General features: G+C 36.6%; 1 protein-coding gene and 1 long non-coding RNA gene across 4 annotated transcripts in view; one reads left to right on the forward strand and one right to left on the reverse strand.

The window, feature by feature from the left end:
* The window catches only part of LOC137090257 (uncharacterized), an 82,763-nt gene that overhangs the window by 27,049 nt on the left and 33,114 nt on the right, over positions 1-22,600 (reverse strand). For both annotated transcript variants that reach the window (XR_010907835.1, XR_010907834.1), the window contains exon 2: positions 16,929-17,018. This is a non-coding gene — a long non-coding RNA (uncharacterized lncRNA). The remainder of the gene's footprint in view (positions 1-16,928; positions 17,019-22,600) is intronic.
* The window catches only part of prkag2b (protein kinase, AMP-activated, gamma 2 non-catalytic subunit b), a 53,071-nt gene continuing 32,374 nt past the window's right edge, over positions 1,904-22,600 (forward strand). The window contains exons 1-3 of one of the 2 annotated variants that reach the window (XR_010907833.1): positions 1,904-2,322; positions 14,947-15,018; positions 16,781-17,027. Coding sequence is in view for 1 of the 2 variants with exons in the window: in XM_067454143.1 (XP_067310244.1) it covers positions 2,251-2,322; positions 14,947-15,018; positions 16,781-17,027 (391 nt within the window). In the remaining variant the exon portion in view is untranslated. The remainder of the gene's footprint in view (positions 2,323-14,946; positions 15,019-16,780; positions 17,028-22,600) is intronic. The other variant, XM_067454143.1, reaches the window with a different exon arrangement.

Genomic DNA, 22,600 nt, shown 5'->3' on the forward strand with positions numbered 1-22,600 from the left:
TCCAGGTATTAAACCTGGCAGAGAATTCATAATGACACAGGAGTCATTAGGTCCGTTGATTGCTCCGCGGGGTCCTATACAGCTAATCAATGTAGAGTCTATTTTGCAGGACCAGCTGCACCCCACTATTCAAACACTGCCCCATTATGATGAACCAATATTGCAGGATGATATGTCTCCACACACACTGCTACACAAATACAAACAACAGGACAAAATCAGACACCTCCGAAGGCCTCCGGAATCACCAGATCTAAACATTAATAAATCTGAGAAAGCGCTGAGCAGTCCAGCCTCCATATATTCAAATGCAATATCATCATTTAATTTAGTTCACAAAGTGTTTTACTACAAAATTGCCTTTTATTGTCGTTATTATGCATTGACTGAATAGGAATTTCGGATCTCTAAAACTACAACTGATCTGACCACAAAACAAATTAAGATAACATAATTCAATATCTTGTTTATTCATTGATTTTTCAAAGTAAAAAAAAAAAAAAACGAACAAATTTGTTTTTACGAACAAATCACTTTGATACATAAATGTTGGTGTTTCACAAAAGAAAAAGTGTTAGACGATTAAACAAAGATATACACTTATTGATAGTTTGTTTTTTTTTTTGTTTGTTTGTTTTTTGCAAAAGTTACTTGGTCAGTTTTAAATGTGGCACACATGTCCAAATGCCCCAACATTTTGGGGATCTCTATAGCTAACCACTTATATTTTCGTCAAGAAAGCAGGGAAGTGGAATATGAGTATGCCGTTTCCACATACAATACTGAATGCATAAAATGTTTGATTTAGGGTGTTGTGCAATAGCGCCCCCTAGAGACTGTATTGTGCAACTAGTCTGCTTGCGAACATCCCGAACACAAGTGCAATATACAATAGAAATCAATGTTACCAAAACTGTTTGTTTACCATACCAACAATGTTCAAAATATCTAATAAAGTCATACAGGTTCGAAACGACAAGAGGGTGATTAAATTATGCATTATTGGTTGGATTAGGCTAGCTATTTAAAGGGATAGTTCACTTCACCCACAAATGAAAATTCTGTCATCACAAACCAGTGTGAATTTGTTTCTTCTGCCGAACACAAAAGAAGATATTTTGAAGAATATTTGTTTTCTTACTATGAAAGTCCATGGTATGGAAGCTTATACCTGCTACATAATAAAACATTTTAAAAGATAATTGCGACTTTTTATCTCACTATTGGGAGGAAAAAGTCAAAATTGTGTGATATAAAGTCAGACTTCCATGATATAAACTCACAATTGCGAGTTATAAAGTCAAAATTGCGTGATATAAAGTCTATAATGCAAGATATAGGCCTAAACACGCAATTGTGAGGAAAAAGTCTGAATGGCAAGATATAAATTCACAATTGCAACTTTATAACTAAGAATAACAATTCTGAGAAAGAAAGTTAGAATTGTGAAATAAAAAGTCGCAATTAACCTTGTTTTAATGTTTTTATTCTGTGGCGGAAAGCTTCATACAATGGGGTCCATCAACTTTTTGGTTTCCCATTTTCTTCAAAATATCTTCTTTTTCGTTGAACAGAAGAAAGAAATTCATACAGGTCTGAAACAACATAGGTTATGTGTGAGTAAATGGGAATTTAGCATTTCTTGGTGAACTATCCCTTTAAGAACCATTGCTGGGTGTGCAATATCGACCAGAAACGTTTTTCTTTCCTTCCTTTTGTTCTTCATAATATAGGCAGGATATTAAAATACATACATATAAGCTTGAATTAATACGGGTGGTCTTTATAGAGATTAAATAATTTTGCCATGCCTTTCTTTTGATTGATTGATTGAATGAATGGAAGTGACTCAGTCAGTGGAACTCCGTCAGCTGACATCAGTTTCACACTCAGGCAGATGAAGGGTGTCAAACTTCTGAGATAAAGTCTGACTGAAGCAAATAAAACTCGTTTCTTTGTAACACTTGACCATGCAGTTGAAGGGTGTGCGCAGCTCCGGACGAATCGCAGCTCAGTGCGGGAATCGAACCGATGATGACAGAAGCGGAGTTGAATGCGGATGTCCTTCACAGCACGGTGACACTGATAAGGAACTGGAGTGTCGGGATGTATTCATTTTAAGTTAGACGAGCTTCTGCAGAATCCACATTACGGACGACGACTTGATCGGTAAACTGGATCAGGTCGCGAGTGGAGAGCGTTTCCCCCTGTGTTAAGTTATGACTGCATAATGGGAAGTAGGCTACAGTGATGGACTACAAGAAAAAGGATTGCACTAAGAAACCCTCAAAGAAAAAGCGATCTCTACACCTAAACATGCCAGTGAGTTTATTTGCGCCATGTATATGTTGTACCTTTACTGCTTTTTAATGTGTTGACAATTCATCGTTAGTGTTGCTACCGCTGGAACGCGTTCGATACGTTTAAAATAACGTCTTTATGTTACATGGTGGCTAATAACTTATTGCAACTTATTAAGCAAACATTTCTTTTGAGTTCCTACTACTAAATAGTATCTTACTACAGTCGTGCAAAAAAGTATATATTTTTAGTATGAAATCAGTTCTGCTTGAGCTGTTCAGAGCTGTCAAAACATGAGTTGCAAGAAAACCATCCCCCGCCCCGACGCGAACGCGTGTCGAAAACATGAACGCGTGTGTGAGCTTTGGTTGAACAGGCCTACGTTTGTTTGCGTACGTTAACAAAACAGAACGCACGCGCTTGTGTATTGTTAACGTTTTCAAGAGAATTGGCCGAAATGTACGCAAATAGGCATAAACTTGTAAATTGTGTGGTACGTCATGCAGTTCCAGGCTGTTTATAAAGCTGAACGAGGAAGTGAGGGAAACAGCTGTAAGAGCGCCTTCTGCTCAGCCGTGACTCATCATAGCGTTACATGCAGAAAATGCCAACTCTCTCTACCCGTTTAATTAACATCACGAAGGCCGTGTCTGTATATTACTTTTGATGGCATGCCATTAATGGCCATTTACTCAAAATAAGGATAAGGGGGGAAAAATATGATGTTCTGTCTTAGAAGTTTAGAAGTATACTGAAGCCTTGGCACACTGTGTTCTTTAGCCAAGTGTTTTCTCTCTGCATGCTTTGCATTGCTTTGTAGACCCCTCTCAGGTTTTCAAAGAGATGCAACATCATCTCTTGCTTATAACCGGCAATATTATTTTCAGGCACCATTCTTCTGCTTAGAAATTAGCTAATAAAAATGAAGACTAAATCTTTATTTACTGCCCCCCTCATGATTTTTTTTTCAGTGGAACACAAATATACATATTAAAGAATACACAGCTATTTCAAAGTTTTTCCTTAGGGATCAATGTTTCTGGAGAAAAAATTAATAATTCAATGATGTCAAACCTGGAATGCTGATGCACCATTTTTGAATTTAATTCAAACACAAGTTAAAGATTTGAGAGAGAATATTGTTAGTGAATTATGTCATTTTCTTTCTGTTCCTCACGCAAAACTATTGTAGTTACAGAAACTTTAGAATAAATAACAGAAGTTCTATGGACTACTTTTATGGGCATTTATTGGACCTAATAACAGTGAACTTTCATTAATGACAAAGAGCGTCGTAAAAAAAAAATCCTCCTTTTAAAGTTGCAATGAAATGGAAATAGTAACTTTTCTTCCTTGATGTGACATATATCAGACAGAAAACGGTACATCAGGAACTTGGTTCCTGGGTTTCCTGGTTCCTGCGAACCCGGAACCTGGTTCCTGCGAACTTGGTAAATGCGTTTATTGTTGATTGGATTTTATGTTGTTGTCAGAAGGGGAGGCAGATGTCAAAAAGGGGGTCGGGCCATTTCAGAAAGGAGGTTTATGTGAAAACTCAGAGTATGTTAACCCTGAAATAAGGCAAACTGGGTGTTAAACCCAAGAAAGCAGGGTTAGTCAAGCCCGTTTCTAAAAGCGAGATAGCTTATACCAGGGAAACTTAGTGAACCTAACCTGGTCAGGAGCAGGTTATTTTTTTGGTAAACCCAAAGTTTATTTCGGTCTCCTCACCCTTTTTAAAGTGCCAGCGATGTTTAAATAATTAATTCACTCATTGGTGCTGCACAAATGCTTTTCATGCTGAGTATTTTTTCTTACCCTATTGGCAGATAATTTGCAAAATAAGAAAAATGCCCTTAAATTAGCTTCTTTTTTCCCCCCAAGAACTTGCATTTCTTATGTGGAAATGCACATTGATTTAAAAATCTTTAGATATTTTGACTGGAAATTACAAGACAAAAGAAAAGCATTTTTGCAGTGCAGGTATATTCATTCACTGTGGATATTTTCATCAAGAGGATACTGTAAAAATGACAAAATTAGCATTCTGTTGATGAGGAGGCTGCTGTAATTTGTAGGGAGTAACATTCATGTCAGGTGAGGATATTTTTGCTTGCTATATCCACATGCATATTTATTATGAGCAATAATAGTTTTAATGATTTTTAAATAATATCAGGGATGCAGAGCATATTAGTAAGGCCGCTGTGTAAGCTCTTTCTGAGTATGTTTGTGTACTGCAATAAATGCTCTTCTTTCTTAGTATTTTTGTCTTGTTTCTAGTCTAAATATAGCCTGACATGGTCATATTCAATTCTAGTCTGAATATGAGTCTGAAACTGCTCCATAGGACTGTGATTACAGGGCGTGTTTCAACCGAACCAGGAAAGACATCAATTGGATAGACCCACAACCAATCAGAGCAATAAAGCGATGCATTGTCAAATGTCAACAGAGCTCAACTGCACTGTGTTGCCAAGTCCGCGTTTTTTTTAACGCGGGTTGTTTTCTATGTCCGCGGGTTGAAGCGAATATTATAGACCCATGACATGAGTGTGAATTTTAGCAGGCAACCTTGCCAAAATAACAAACTTTTTCCCCCCAAACACCATTTTTTTCCTGGGGAACCCCCGAGAAGCTATTGTTTAGGGCTAGTAGTTGGTGGGTTTTGTTGTAAAAACTTGGCAACCCTGTCTGCACACCAGAGGTGGACAAAGCACACAACTCTAATACTTGAGTAAAAGTAAAAGTACTGCTGGTCAAATATTACTCCGTTACAAGTGAAAGTTGTAAAAACTGATTTTTACTTGAGTAAAAGTACAGAAGTATTTGTTTTCAAAAGTACTTAAGTATCCAAAGTAAATTTCCCTTTTTATGTCAGAGCATTATTTTATTATTGTTGTATAAATGCACATTATACCATCATGGTTTAAGCCAGTCAGTGATGCTCCATCTGACATACTAGCATACGACTAACAAACTAATTTAAATACTTGTATATAAGTTACAAAGCTCTTTATAGAGCTGCTGTCACTTTAAGGCTGAATACACGGATCCAATACACTGATACACATCTGATATTCTCCCAACTTTACTCTTCTCTTTCTCCCAGATTTTAATATTTTTAATATTTTATAAGACATGCATCAAGAGTATGCCAACTAAACTAATTTTGATGTTTTGTTTAACTGAAACATACTTTCAAAGTATGGCTATGGGTACACACACTTGTGCCTAAGAACCGTCTTCTTCCATTTTGCTTTGAACTGATCAGTGTTAAAAAAAAAAGTTGGGAAAATGTGTATGACCCTATAAGAGAGATTACTGATAGACTGTCTGAAACAACAACAACAAAAAACCTTTTAAAGAAGGAAAAAATCATCCACTGACTTTCAGAGCTGCTACAGAAACGACTTTCGACCTAGATAGAAATGTAGTGGAGTAAAAAGTACGATATTTGTCTTTCAAATGTAGTGAAGTAAAAGTCATAAGTTTCCAGAAAAAAATAATACTCCAGTAAAGTACAGATACTCAAAAAGTGTACCTAAGTACAGTACTCAAGTAAATGTACTTAGTTACTGTCCACCTCTGCTGCACACACGCTGGAATAAACCATCTTAGCCGGTGTTGTAAAAAAGTTTAAGAATTTAATGATACACAGGATCATCATTTTTGAGAGAAATTGTGAAGTTGAACGCATATACAAACAAGCTCTCCGTTTAGGATTCGAACAAATATAATCCAAGCCCCTTTGATGACGTGCATGATTACGTTACTGTTGATCATCTGTCCGTCATCGTCTAAAGCCCGCCCTGATGATTTCATTGGTCCGAACAGTTTCTGTTCGGAGATAATTACTCCTCTATGGATCAAGGCCAGACCGAACTGCCCGACCTAAAAATGTTGTGGGCAGGGCTAAGTTCGGCTGGCATCCAGGCTAGTCTAAATATCTAAAAATTCTTAAATTAAGATGCATTTACTAGATAAGTAAAATAACTTGATACTTTTCATGTTTTGTTGAAAATCAAATCAAAATTAAGTGAGATTTTGCTTAAAACAAGCAAAATTATCTAAATAATTGATGTGAGTAATTAATGACAGAATTTTCATTTTTGGGTGAACTAACCCTTTAAGGGAAGGGTGGTTTGTCTGAGCTATTTAGCTTTTCCAGTTTATAGGGTGAGTTTCCATTTCATGAAAACTTTAAGCTTATCCTTTTTTGTTTCACAGAATAAATGACAGCACACAGGTTTGGTACAACGTGCAAAGGAGTAAATACTTACTGAGGTGATTTGTGAATTAATTTTTCCTTTAAAATTCCTCATCAAACAACAAACTTAACACTAGACCTGTGCAGTCTGCAAAAAGCTGCAAAAACTTCCTCTTCTAGAGCAGTAGAATGGCTAAAGTTCTCTGTTTGTCATTAGAAAAACACCCATTATGCCTTTACTACAGTCTCTCTCTTGTAAATATCATATCATGTAGGTCTTAAATGTTTGTTTTTGGTCCATAAAGCAAAGGTCTCATTTGGCGGCTTCCATAGATATGAGTTATCAAATGCCAACCTAATTCAAGAGTAAGAGTTTATTTACAGTTTCACGTTTAGTTTCAGTTTTGAACAAAATAGTTTAAACATGCTTTTGCAATAGATTAGCATATTGATAATTTATTTCGAAAACACACATTTTTAAATGATATTCCTGTACAGTATATTCTGTACTGTAACCTAAAGATCACTTCATGTTTTTATATCATGAAAAGTCCCTTTTGGAAAAACAAACTATAGCTCTTTTGTTTGGCTCTTTGTTTTTACAATAATGACCACCGCTTTAGGATGCGGTATTTCCATTTATTCATCTCTGTCCGTATGAGAGGTGTGTGCTGGCTCTGCTCATAAAGGACTCTCTGTTCAAATGCTGCAGTTTGGGAGGGGGGTTGGAAATTAAGAAATCTAAAATTTCTTCGTTTGGTCCAAGAAGTGTTCATCATTTGGTGCAATATTCATTATGCATATACAGTGCCTTCCGAAAGTATTCGGCCTCCTTGAACTTTGCGACCTTTTGCCACATTTTAGGCGTCAAACATAAAGATATAAAACTGTATTTTTTTTGAAAAATCAATAACAAGTGGGACACAATCATGAAGTGGAATGAAATTTATTGGATATTTCAAACTTTTTTAATAAATCAAAAACTGAAAAATTGGGTGTGCAAAATTATTCGGCCTCCTTAAGTTAATACTTTGTAGCGCCACCTTTTGCTGCGATTACAGCTGTAAGTCGCTTGGGGTATGTCTCTATCAGTTTTGCACATCGAGAGACTGAAATTTTTGCCCATTCCTCCTTGCAGAACAGCTCGAGCTCAGTGAGGTTGGATGGAGAGAGCGTTTGTGAACAGCAGTTTTCAGTTCTTTCCACAGATTCTCGATTGGATTCAGGTCTGGACTTTGACTTGGCCATTCTAACACCTGGATATGTTTATTTTTGAACCATTCCATTGTAGATTTTGCTTTATGTTTTAGATCATTGTCTTGTTGGAAGACAAATCTCCATCCCAGTCTCAGGTCTTTTGCAGACTCCATCAGGTTTTCTTCCAGAATGGTCCTGTATTTGGCTCCATCCATCTTCACATCAATTTTAACCATCTTCCCTGTCCCTGCTGAAGAAAAGCAGGCCCAAACCATGATGCTGCCACCACCATGTTTGACAGTGGGGATGGTGTGTTCAGGGTGATGAGCTGTGTTGCTTTTACGGCAAACATAACATTTTGCATTGTTGCCAAAAAGTTCAATTTTGGTTTCATCTGACCAGAGCACCTTCTTCCACATGTTTGGTGTGTCTCCCAGGTGGCGTGTGGCAAACTTTAAACAACACTTTTTATGGATATCTGTAAGAAATGGCTTTCTTCTTGCCACTCTTCAATAAAGGCCAGATTTGTGCAGTATACGACTGATTGTTGTCCTATGGTCTCCCACCTCAGCTGTCGATCTCTGCAGTTCATCCAGAGTTATCATGGGCCTCTTGGCTGCATCTCTGATCAGTCTTCTCCTTGTATGAGCTGAAAGTTTAGAGGGACGGCCAGGTCTTGGTAGATTTGCAGTGTTCTGATACTCCTTCCATTTCAATATTATCGCTTGCACAGTGCTCCTTGGGATGTTTAAAGCTTGGGAAATCTTTTTGTATCCAAATCCGGCTTTAAACTTCTCCACAACAGTATCTCGGACCTGCCTGGTGTGTTCCTTGTTCTTCATGATGCTCTCTACGCTTTAAACGGACCTCTGAGACGATCACAGTGCAGGTGCATTTATACAGAGACTTGATTACACACAGGTGGATTCTATTTATCATCATTAGTCATTTAGGTCAACATTGGATCATTCAGAGATCCTCACTGAACTTCTGGAGAGAGTTTGCTGCACTGAAAGTAAAGGGGCCGAATAATTTTGCACGCCCAATTCTTCAGTTTTTGATTTGTTAAAAAAGTTTGAAATATCCAATAAATTTTGTTCCACTTCATGATTGTGTCCCACTCATAGTTGTTGATTCTTCACAAAAAATTACAGTTTTATATCTTTATGTTTGAAGCCTTAAATCTGACAAAAGGTTGCAAAGTTCAAGGGGGCCGAATACTTTCGCAAGGCACTGTAATACGCATCTTTCATAGATGACATGTTGAGGACTTAAGTAAAGGACATAATTTATCTTTCTTACGAGGCTTAGTTGTCAGAAAGTGAACCTTATACTGTAAAAAAAATAGTTGGTTTAACCTAAAAAATTAAGTAACCTGGTTGCCTTAAAAAAATGGCCAAAAGTTTATGGAAATTAAAAATTTGAGTTGATAAAATGAAGAAAATTGCTTTAATAAATAGAAACTCAAAATATTGTATTTGAACCACACAAAAATGAGATAAATCATTTCAATTTGGTATGTTTCACTGTTTTATCACAAATAAAACACACAATTACCCAATATGCTTACAAAATATTTGAATAAGGTTGTCGATTCTCAAAAATGTTCTTTGTATTAACTAAAAAAAATATTTCAATGAACTCAAGGCAACAAGGTAACTTGTTTTTTATTTTTATTTTATTTTTTACAGTGTATACACTGTACTATAACACTATAGCTACAACAGTTTATAATTTTCATTACAAAATTGTCAGTATGCATTAAGAGGTTTGGTCTGGAGTCTGGACATTATAAGAGTTACATTAGCGCTGTTAAACTTGTTGGACAGGAGTAGTTGTATGTATTGTGAACTGATAATGAATTGAACATTTTGACAATGAAAATACGTCATCATGTGCTTTCATTCAAAGTAGCTTTGGCCACTCTACACGAATGTGATGCTTATCTAGAATCATTTTTGCTTATTAGTATGGTTGAATTGGACTATAGAAGGTCAACAGCAAAGACATTGATTAATAAAGTAAGATTAATATATGAAATAGGTTTTTGTTATTTCGCATATTTAATCATTGCCTATTCATAGGTTTGAGTAAATGCATGCTTACATTTAGTCTAGAGCTAAAATAATAATCATCATGTTCACACGGTGCACACAACTACTGTACATCTAACTTATTTGAAAAAAGTACTCAGATATTTTCTTGTAAATTTAAAAGTAATGCGTTACTTTAATAGTTACTTTGAAAAAGTAATCTGATTACTTAACTTGTGTTAATTGTAATGCGTTATTTCAGCCAAATAGCTTAGTTATTTTAGTACTCCAGTATTTTCTTTTTCATACTATTGTGAATTTGAATGATTGTTTCTTTTTTTGCATGCAAAACCATTTGCATATAGTTGCATATCAGTTACCTTACTTTTACTAAATCATTCTTGGTATGTATGCAGCATATATTTTAGTACAAATATACACCTTTGTGTACATTGTTTAAAAAGCATTCAGTCATTCTTTTGTGAAAATCTAAAATCAAATGTGTTTGAGCTACTCTTTGTTCAACGAAATCTACTCTTTCAAGAATGTTGAAAAGTTGCCTAAAACATGTCTAAACTTTGACATGTTTTTCAGGCTCAACAAAAAGGTATCATGCAACAAAACCAACCAATGTTTGATCCTCTTCCCAGTCTGCCTTCATTGAACAAGAGAATATCTTTATGAGGATAAGAAATGTCTGGCAGAGCGATGTATGCTTGCTGAGCGTCTCGCTTACATGGTGATAAATTACATTTTAAATGGCTGTTTAATCCTAATTTGTACATTATTTAACAGCCCCTGTTTAAAGAATAATGAGGTTAACTGTTAAGCGTCAATGATTGTTTCATCATTCATTCACTAGTATAGAAAATAACAGTAGTATTTACAGTAGGGATTCATGCAATGGCGAAAACCATAAATGGCAGATATTAAAAACATAAAAAACACTCTAAAAATGTAATCAACAGTATTAAATTGAACTTCTCAACATTATAATGTACAGTATGAAAAGACTGATTACATTCAACAGTGTTATTAAATTATTAATTTTAATGTTATATAAATTATTTCGTTTTAATGGTCTTTAAAATGCCTTTAAAGGTGCAGTGTGTAGTATTTATGCTGATCTATTGACAGAAATGCAATACAGTATTATCGATATCCGATTCAGATTCATTTATAATATCGATTCAGAATCGATTCTCAAAAATTCAGAATCGATTCTGTGTTCAATTCAAACTGCCACTTTACTACTGTAAGCGCGCGGTCACTGGCCAAACTGAAAAACACTTTGATAGACGAACCTTCGTATGCTGACCATTCGCAAAGCCCCACCTCTTAAGTTACTGTTGCTATGTCTGACACGCCATGGGCTTCTCACGCCACATGCACGTTCTCACGTAGAGAAAATACATCGCGGAGCAAAGAGGATAATGACAACACGCCGACAGACAGGACAGCAAGTTACTTTAGATAGGAAACAAAGTCTAAACTTTAAAATGTCTTTTTTAAAGAAACGTAAACCACAAATAGTGTTTTGTGGGGCTCTTTTTAATGTGTCGTGATCACTAGCGCCTCAGCTAAAGCTGCTCGTGAACCGATTATCTCTTCCTTCTAGTTCATTGATAAGCATAAAATAAACATGAATGAACACTTTAAAGAAATGTTGTTTCAACTGCGGAAAGACGTCAGTACACACCGTTTTCAAGTTCAAGTCCACCAAAGTTAATCTCTCCTGACTGCTTTGTCGGACAAACCAGCAGATTCGGCGATGTGATTGGTCAGATCACCTGTCAATCAAACTTGCGGTGAAGGGTGAATTTGAAGATAAAATGGACAAACTACGACCTGCTTACAGGGCTTGACATTAAGCACGTTAATGTGCTTCATCATAAATCATTCATTCACTTGTCCGAGTAAAAAATTTGCTTGTCCGGAAAAAAAGTTAGATTTTTATTTTTATTTTGTGTGTGTGTGTGTGTGTGTTGTAACTATAATTTATTCTGAAGCAATATTCTCACCAGTGTTCAATCAGCTTTGACATATTTAAAGGGGGGATGAAACACTCAGTTTCAGTCAGTGTCATGTCAATCTTGAGTACCTATAGAGTAGCATTGCATCCTGTATATCTCCGAAAAGTCTTTATTTTTTTTATAATTATATAAGAAAGATGCGCTGTTCCGAGTCTTTCCGAAAAAAGCCGAGCGGGTGGGGTGTGTCGTGTGAGCGGAGCTAAATAATGACGTGTGCTCGCTGCTGCTATTGTGTTGAGTCGAGTGCGTCGTAAAGCTGTGTCATCCCTAACAGCGGGAAAAAAACTTTATTCAAAATAAAAATATGGCTTTTAATCAGATACAGCCATACATCTATGATCCGGAATCAGACCCAGAGGCTGCAGTTGAACAGGAGCAGCAGCAAAAACGACTAGAGCAGGACGTCTCTATGTGGTACAAGTTATACACTAACTATATAATATGCTTAGCGGCTTGTGTTATTTACATATTTATACTTGAATTATATCGTCGTATTTTTGTCTTTGAAGGTGTACATGTGGGAAGTGCAGTTGTGCACGTGTGTTTACGCGTGGTTTGTGTAGACAGTAAGCGGACTGGTTTTGCACGGCAGGCTAGTTAACGTTAGTGTTTACATAGAAAGACACGGAATAGTAGCGCATTTGAATGAAGAAGCGCGCTTATTTAGTTCAACATATTTCCCCACTCTTTGTGTATTGTTGTTTGGAGTCCTTTTACAATACACAAACATAAAGTTACACATATAGTGGCCAGCTAAACAAATGTACACGCACTACACATCGCATGCTCCATTGATCAATTAACTATACGTGATCATGTTTGGGCTACTTGATGAGCATAGGCAAAAACACAGACATTTGAAGCAGTCTTACTCACCGCCTGCGGTTCTAACGTTGGGACTGCTCCATCCTTCAGCATTCGGCGATCGAGAAAATCCTGTGTCGAGCTGGGCCTTGTTTATGAAACAGTCGGCACCGAAATGCAGCGAACAGATATAAACATTCGCGCAACTCAGTTGCTGATCCGGAAAAGCAAATTACATCCACTGTTGCCTTAACGCGGGGTTTTGGGGAATCTGTGCAGGACTGTCTTGGTCTGGCAACCAAAAACGCACTTTTTTGGTGACATTGTTATGTGCACATCACCTGTTCAGCGCATCCTACAAGCCAGCGCTTTGATGGGCGTAGGCTGTTACTTTCGCTCTCTCCCTCTCTCTCTCTCACGCGCTTCCGGTAGAATTGTCCGTAAGGCCCATACAAGGAAATTCCGCCCCCATTAACGTCAAAGGGGACGCATGATCTCAAAAAACTTGCCAAAACTTATGACTAACCGGAAGTAGTATTTTTGACAAAGAAATACTCCCATCAAACGTCCACCTTAACTTTTGAAACTTTGTCTATGTTTATTATGGGATTCCAAGTCTTTAACAGTGTAAAAAGATCAGTATGGATGAAACAGCATTTCACCCCCCCTTTAAATCTGCATATTTGTGATTTTTTTTATTGATAATTTCAAATTTGTGATATTTTTAAATCTTATTAAATATGGGCTATGCTTCAGGTTTAATTTTATATTGTTACATTTGATTAATACATTAAATTAAATTAAGACACTATAAGGGATGTTACCAATCAAATAATGTATGTTTAAACATAAACATTAAACTAAACCTCCAGTAGGTGGCAGCAGGTGGCCGTCTTAATGAGCGAGTCATTGTGTCGTTCAATCAAACGATTCATTCAAACGCTGAATTGTTCACGTTGCGGTTCTGCTGTGTGTGAACGATTTTCGCTGCTGAAATAGAACAAAAGCACTCAATGCATCTAAAATGTAAGTGACTTTAAGTGAATGTAAATGTAAGTGAATGTTAATTAATTGTTTATGAAACTGTCATATAAAAGCAGTGTCATTTTCAGTCGTGATGCTATTCAGGAAACAGCTTAAACGCTCTAGTGTTGTAATTTCTCCTCGAGAGGCTGCAGGAGCGTCAACAGCGCGACCTTGTTATCGTCAGTTCGTCATATATTATTAACCACCACTATATCGATCGCCACTTACACTAAATGAATGCACAATCATTCTTGCATTTTGGTGATTCGCTAGTTATTTTTTTGTTTTAATCAGGCTCTTGTCCGTCGGGCAAGTAAAATTCTTTTTCACTTGTCCCTTCAAAAAATCCACTTGTCACGGACAAGCGGACAAGTGTTAATGTCGAGCCCTGGCTTACCTGGTGTAACTCTGTTGCTTTTAAATGTGCTCTATAAATAAAGTTTTACTTGACTTGAAATAACTTTTTTTTTGTTTAAAGACAAAATAGTCACACTTAGTTGTAACTTTAGAACTGTTTATTCTTAATGATTGTTCTTTGCAATTATATGGCTTACCATGTTTCATTCAGAGCTTGTTAATCCTGATATAACTGTTAATAAAATAAAAATATTGAAAGAAATCTTCATAATCATTTTTAATATGGCAATACTGCCAAACAGATATTCTAACTATAAACAAAACACATAGTAACTCCAATTTTGGTTAAAATGTAAAGTTAATGTATTTGCACAGCAGGATAATTAGTTACCAAAAAAGCATGTTAAGAATCGTTTTGGGAATCGGAGCGTTACTCCCAGAATCGGAATCGGATCGGATCTTAAGTGCCTTAAGATTCCCACCCCTATACAGTATACCTCATGTATATGTTTTCAGTGGTGTATAAAGACCTTACATAATGAACCTTTATGTTTTTATTACCTTCGAATGAGACATTTTTATCTACATACACCGCTGGTCCACTTACAGTGAAGTTGCCATTTTGTGCTGTCATGTTTCTACAGTAGCCTTAAACAGACAAACTCTACAGAGCGCTAGTCACTCTCTGCTCTCTCCGACAATTACATTTTTGTCCTGTGTTGGCCACCGTAACTTCTCTATGTGATTCAAAAGGGAGGAAGGGAGGGGAGAGCGATTGGGTGACTGCAATTTACAACCTCACCGCTAGATGCCGCTAAAATTTACACACTGCACCTTTAAATGTTAAACTAGGAATAGCCAATATCATCCATAGCAATCAATTAATGTCTGCAGAAAACCTGTATGGAAACAGTATATCTTGTTCATTACTAATTCAGTGATGTTGGCATTTTATCATTAACTCTGATGTTTTGTCTTTTAACAGGATTTGAGCACATTTGCATCTCCCCTTGTGGACGGAGAGACTGACAGATCAGATAAAGATGAAATGCAAAAGGTAAAATACAGAAAATGCCAATTGTTTACCAGTTTTTCAATGTTTGCACATTTACACTGATTTAAACATGTAGAGCATTCCAAATAATTTCCTTTAGTTTCATTTTCAGCATGCTGCGTTACTGTATAAAGCTGCTGTATGTAGAGAGTTGAGAGTAACACTAGGTCACTAGGTTTTGGAACAGAGCCTTTGCATGTGCGGTTCAAAGGAATTATGTGTGATTTGTTACATGATGAGTTATATAACACAGAAATAGAACTGACTTGTCCAAACATGTTCTTGAGACAATGAATAAAGACATGGTTTGCTTAAGAAAAAAAAAGAAAAAATGATTGGGTGTGTGTTCCCCATACTAGTTTTGTTGTTGGATTGACTTAGAAAAGTTGGGCTGAAACATTAGGCAAACCTGCTCATGAATAAAAGACGAGGCCAACTTTCTTTTCACATGCTGTTCTTTCAATTTTATACTCCACAATTAAAATGGCTATGGCTATGGGTGATGATTTTGCACAGTAAGGGAAGAAACTATGCCAGCACTTAAATTTGCCAAAGTTATATAAATGGCAGGATTTGTTATAGGTTGGAGTGAAATGGTCTCTAGTGGCACTTATATTTATTTACCTTGTTGATATAATATGTTAAAATGCCAGATATAGTGTCTATAAAATGATTTACACCCCGCTTTGGGCGTTTTCACGTTTTATTATATTACAGCATCTAATATTTATATCTCACCCACTCAGAGTTAAGCTTGAAGGTGACGCCTACCCTTCCCCTTGTAATCAAAGGCCAAACAAAGCTGGGCCAATGAAAAGAGCCTGTGAAGCAACCGCAGCCTAGTGAATGGGCACATTAACAAATAAACAATCTAAGTGTTTGCCAAAGAGTTGAAGGTCAGTACTTTGAAATACTAAGTATTTAGGGCTCTAGACTCACTGCTGGCTTGACTTGAAACTGATTGTTCATTGTGCAATGAAGTTTGAGAAAACATGCTTGCCTTTGTGTGCTAGGATCAGCCACACAGAACAGCTAAACATTCAAATAGTTGATATACTGATATTTGCATAGATAGCTTTTACTTTCTTAATTCTCACAAAATTATATTTACATTTCAATATTACATTTCAATATACACATTCACACAGGTATTCTGTTCTAACTAAATTTAATAAAAGAATGTGTTACCAATGGATTTTTATATTTTTAGCACAGTCTATAAGGCTCGATTTGATGTGAAGCCTTGAGGTAACTACACTGTTGATATGTTCCTATCTCTTCTTGTTGAAAATATTTCTCCATCAGTATGTGTTGTGCAATGTTTTGGCTTTGTCTTGCTTTTTTTCTAGTATGCTGATGTAGTAACATTCTTATCCTGTTTCACCCTGGTATCACATCTATGCACTTCATTCTCACTTCAATTTTTTTCTGGAATGGCATTTTCTGGAAAGATTTCTGTTCCTGCCTGATTCAGATACAGATGATGTCTCAAAATTCAAAACTAATGGGCAGATACAGCTGATGTGTCAGGAGATTCCATATAGATTGTCCGTTACTGAGCTGGAGATACCATGTTACATACAAAACAAAAGTGCTGAATGTTGGACACTTCATGTACTCAACTGTCACAGCTTTCCTTATGTAGAAGAAGCGGGGGTGGGGGGGTGGGTAGTATAAGTGTATAGTGTATATTGCTTCATTTGGGATACAAGTAGAATCTATTTTCTCTTATATTATTTATATAATAATTATTTTTGTTCCACAGGGTGACAGAAGTGACTCGGCTAGCTCATGTTTGAGGTCTCCTGCCAGTCAGCCCTGTACCCCAGTTTCAGCCCCCATTTGTCCCGGGCTCAGTCCAGGATCTCCTAAAACCATCTTCCCACGTCCACTATCGTCTCACCTGGACTCACCTCCCAAATCTCCCCGCCGTCTCAGTCTCAGTGGTATCTTCCGCTCCTCGTCCAGCTCAGCCCCTGCCAGCATCAAGCTCTTCTCCAGATCTAGAAAAGGTGAGAGACAAGTCTGCTTATTTAATATTTTCAATTGATTTGAACCCATATTCTTTTCCATTAATAGAAAATACTACATATTCCAGGCTTGGTGTTTAATTAAATAGTAATGGTTACTGAAGTATACTGTCCTGGCTCTGTTTTTAGGTTGTTTTTATCATTAAGTTGATTACATTTGTTTTGGTTTTAATTATAAAATTATATATTTTTAAATTTGCAGTCATATATACAGTTGCCAGCAGTATGTGTTTTGTGTCTTACTTGTTATTTTTCTATTATATATTTGTGTTATGTGTTAAGATGGCAAGAATGCTGTAATATTAATGATTCTGATCCTGCTTATCGATTCCTAATTTCCCCACTTACTCAAGGACTTACCACAGCAAAAACAACTAGCCTAACTAATGTACATTTCCAGTGTTATTAAAGACAAATAAACACTCAGTAAATAAAAGAGCAAAGAAGGAATCGCACAGATACATTGAACTAAACAAAAGTTACGAATGAATTAAGATTTTTAGGTATTCAGGTACAGAAACTGTAAACAAATGTAAAAAAAAAAAACTGCTCTTTATAAATAAAATATACATTACAAATACAGTTACAAATGTTATTCAGTCAAGAACAGCAAGTTTATTTTTTTGCTTACGATACTCTAATAACATTGGAGTATCGAGATAGATTAGAATTATTAATAAAAGCAGGAATAGGCTACTGTCACTTCAAGATCCTTACGGATCCAATATAGTTACAGATTTTTTTACTGATAACTTTCACTTAAGACAAAACCGACTGTTTACAAGGATAGTTTGACACATTTTTACATGTATTTGTCCATTCAAGTGCAAAATGTCGTGGAAGAGAACTCAGTTCAGTATTGCGCATTATTCAGTATGAGAGACACATTTCTGTGCGTGTGATTCTTCTTGCACTTGAATGGTTTAAAATAGCATTAAAATCACTTTTTCTGTGAACTTGCTTTGTGCAGCGCACTGGTATGGTTTCAAGACATGTTAAAATGCACAACGATAAGATGAATCAGAGTTTTCATTTTATAATAAGTATCCGATTTCTGACCTTAAGTACCCAATTCCAGAATTGCAAGACATTTTTGATTTCCAACATCCAGGACCAGAACTATCCATTTTATACAACAAATTATTATTTATTTTTATTTATATTCTTTCTACTCTCATAAAACATATCACATTATGGCCATCAGGAGTTGAATACTGTATAAAGTATTCAGGTTGCATGTGAATTTAAATGTATTCATGTAAAGTTAGCTGATGCTTATTGCAGTCTCAGCTGTCTCTATAAGCAAATCAAAGCATGCTTTAGATCAAGACCAAAACGGCTTACACTTTATTTCGATGGTCCATGTGAGTAACTCTGCAACTACATGTCAGCTAGCGACCATTTGAGGATTATAGTAGACTGTCTGCTATATATCTGCTAACACTTTACTTTGATGCTTCCCCAACAGACATTCTACTGATTAGAAGTAACTTTGCAACTAGGGCTGGGCGATATGGCCAAAATTTCATATCCCGATATAGCTCATTTGAAATCCCGATAACGATATACATAACGATATAGCAACCTTTCTATTAATTCAGTTTATGAATAGTCTATACAAAATTGCAATGTGGAAATGCAGTTTGAAATGATATACAAAACAAATAAAGGTAGTATGGACTACATTTTTATTTTATTTAGAACCTTTTTTATTTAAAGCAAGACTGTTGGTAAAGTTAACACCTGCCTAGGGATGTTTACCGATGAACGTTTGACCGATGGCTGACCGTATCAACGTTAACCGATCAAAGTTGTCTGTTAAAATAAATAAAAAAGTGATCTCTAAATTAGACTATTATAGACAGTGGACTAAACGCTACTACAGTTGGCCGTCTCATTCCAAAATCTTTTTGTGTGATTGAACATATCCCTCGCACTCAATTTTTCATAACTCGCCTGTTTGTACTTAATAAACCAATAAAAACATTTGGCGCGAGGTCACAGCGTTTGGGTTTGCGCGCTCACAAGGTTTGCAAAAAGTAAACACTCGAGGTTAGAGCCAGAGCAGACGACAGTATGAAGCGTGCATTTCGCTTAAGATGGGCTTACATTTGGAAATACATTACATCTTCATTTCAGTGGTAACACATAAGGTGTTGATCGTCTTTCTTTATTATTGTTAGCAGTACCTCAAACTAAATAAAGCGGCGTCTCTTCGGAGCTGTCATTTTCTTAAATGAGCCGCGGCAATGATTCAAATGAGCTTCTAAGGCTGGACAAACGCCTTTATTTTCAACGCGATCACCTTGTACCCAAACCATTTCGAAACTAAGGAGCCATTTGTCCTCTGATTACAAACAAGCTCCTCTGCGGCGCGTTTGCGGGACTCGTGTTTCGCGCTGTGGGGGATTTTAAAAAAGTGACGTGAGTGGAAGGGAGGCTGCAGCGCGTGTGTGTGTGTGAGTGAGAGAGCGAGAGAGAGACAGAGGGAGCGCGTTTATGTATTGCATGGGCATGCCGTGGCGTGAGGTGCATCTTGACGTAAAATTCTGCCATAAACGCCTTATCGTGGCGTAAGCGATAGAGCCTTATATAAAACGATAGACATTTTCTATCGTCCAGACGATATATTTCGTCATATCGCCCAGCCCTATTTGCAACTGCATGTCAACTCATTCTACTAACCCGAATCCTAACACCTAAGTCTGCTGAAGTCTAGTAATACTCTAAAGAGAGTCAGTTGCAAAGTATTTCCAGCATGGTAAGAATTCATACAGCAACTTCCTTAGTTAGTCAGTTTTGCATCTCTTCTTTTGTTGTAATGGTTTTGGGGAATTTGATCATGCATCAGTATCAAAGCGGAATTTTAACAGAGTTTGACTTCCTGTTGATATACTTTCAAAACCTCAGAACAGGAAGTGGTTATATCATGATTTGGGTTGTCTTGCCTTTGATTATCTAATAGCTAAAGCCATTAGAGCACATGCTATTAGGCCAAATTGTGCAGATCTAATGTGCCCATTAAGCAGTTTCTTAGATAACAGGGCACAGACACAGGCCCACATCACTGTTTCTCAAGTCAGAGTCAAGTCATGGCCTAGAAATGGGAGGGGTTCTTACAGTATTTACAGGCCAGTTTCAGGCCCACAGTCCATTTACTGACTACATGTTTATTGTCTAGCTATGCAAGGGTAATTCTGGGAAGAATCAAGTTATCAGTATTGCAATAAATTAGATCTCATTCCAAAAACATCCGTATTTAATACAATTTCTTTGAGTGTGTTACTCTGAGTAAAGTGCATGTCCGTATCATGAGGTAATGGTGTTTTGGACATCAGTTGGAAATGTAGATCAGTTGTTTGGACCCCAACATTTTTATTTTACACTTAGATTTTTTTGTGTTTAGCATAAGAAAGTCACAGGTTGTTAGGACGTGAGGGGGAGTAAATTACAGCATTTTCAATCCAATCCTAACGCCAACAATTACTTTAAGAGCCATATTTCTTTCTAACATTTATTATATTTTGCAACTGTGTGTAACTAATTTACAACAATTAGTTAATAAATACACAAGTGGTTTGTCTTTAAAGATGCAGTAAGCGATTTCTGAAAACCGCTGCTGAAAGTGGATTAGACCGAGCAGCACAACACACTTGTAGCCAATCAGCAGTAGGGGGCGTGTCCACACATGATGGGAGAGGTAAGAGGGTGAGCAAGAGACTGTAGAAAGAGAGACAGCTGAAAGACATTACAAAGGAGAAAAGCTCAGAGGAATATCACTGGGGGGGGAAAGGGTTATGATCAGGCAAGTACTTTAGGAACCGCGTTAATATTATAATTTTTTTCATCTGGATGGTCTGAAAACAGACGCAAAGGTTGCATTGTTTCTACTTCATCCGTGACTAAAATTGGTTTTGCTGTTTCACAGAACCATAGCAAAACCATAATGTTAGCTGTAGTAACAGGACAATTTTGAGTGTCATTGTTTGTCTGGAGCTGGTGTGCTGCTGGCGAATAACAACAGACTCTTGCTTGTATGTACTCTTGCATTTTTTGTTCTTCCTTGATATCCGTTCACCCTCTTTGCTTTATTTTCAGCGTTATTCATTTTCAGCTATGATAAAGAGAGATTCACACTTGTGTTGCATGTGTGTGCAGTTTTGGAAGGGGGAGCACTGAATAGAGGGATGTGTTAAATTGGGTTGATTTCAAATATCAACAGTGTTTCTCAGAAATCGCTTACTGCACCTTTAAGAAGGGATAAGTCATTTTGTTCTTGTTTTCTTTTATGCTCTTACTTTGTACACGGAACAGAGCAGGTTCAGTATATCACAGTGAACAAATCAAATGCTTTAATATTAATAGTGTGGCAGCAAAACAGAGCACCTTCTCAGTCTGGTTACAAGTGTTTTTTGAGCCAAAGATTTTGCCTATTTGGCTGCTTAACAGAAGTGCTCAGTCCTCCTTGTGTCAGTTCCAAAATTTGCTGACAGCTAATGTGCACAGTCTCAATGATTTTCTTAAACTGGTCTCATACAGTATCTATAAATAATGTCATAAAAATATCCAACTACATCACTGATAATAGGTCTGTTATAGGGGATGTATTATGGTATGTGGTTTATGCCATTGATCTACTCTAGCATTCTCTTCTCTACATTTGAAATATGAGCTAGTTATATTTTATTCAATTAGATAGCCACATATATTTAAGCCAAGGACTGACAAATCCCTCACAGTTTGTTGAAGGTTTTAGTTTGAGCATCCCCCACACAGCTCTAAAAATGACTGGGTTGGTCTTTTTAATGATATGTTTGTCTTTTAGTAGCAGAATTTAAAAGCTTTTATATTGCTATTACTGTATCGGATCTCATTATTTTCAGTATATTGATAATGATAACACTGAAGAACTCTACAACCAAAATGTTCTGTTAATAGTATATAATTCTGTATTTTTAATATAAATGTGATATTCTTGTGGAGAGTTGAAGCATGCTAATAACAAGCTGTTAATTAACGTCATGAAAAGATTTTCTTAAGAAGTTTGGTGGTGAGTGAATCTACGCTTTCAGAAAAGAGCAGCGAGTCATTCTACCCTGATAGTATGAAGAGGTTTGTTTGCATCTCAGTGAGAAGAATATTCCATTAATGTGTCCAGCGTTAGAGATGAGAGTGGGAAGACTGAGTGCCTGTTACTATGTTCCAAACAGAATCTAAATGAATACACCTAAAAATGTCTGGGTGCTGGCCATGTTTCCAGATTGTTCTCCAATAATAGGATGCTTCTGAAGCCTGTTTACTTTGCTACAGGGCCATGGGAATGCCTCCATTAACGAAAACCTTTTAGAGTAATTTTCAAATTGTAGGTTCAGTTTAAAGAACTCTTTTTATGGACTCATGCTGATGATTGTGGTGACATATTGAGGCTTTATGAATATGTCTTTGTGCCCTTTATTTGAATAATATGAAACCTGAACATCTACATGAACTGAGATCCCATATGGGTCCCCCCTCGGTAGAAATCACGCTCGTTCAGGGGTGGAAATTGCATTCGT

This window comes from Pseudorasbora parva, chromosome 9 (genome assembly GCF_024679245.1).
Source record: "Pseudorasbora parva isolate DD20220531a chromosome 9, ASM2467924v1, whole genome shotgun sequence".
Classification (NCBI taxonomy): domain Eukaryota; kingdom Metazoa; phylum Chordata; class Actinopteri; order Cypriniformes; family Gobionidae; genus Pseudorasbora; species Pseudorasbora parva.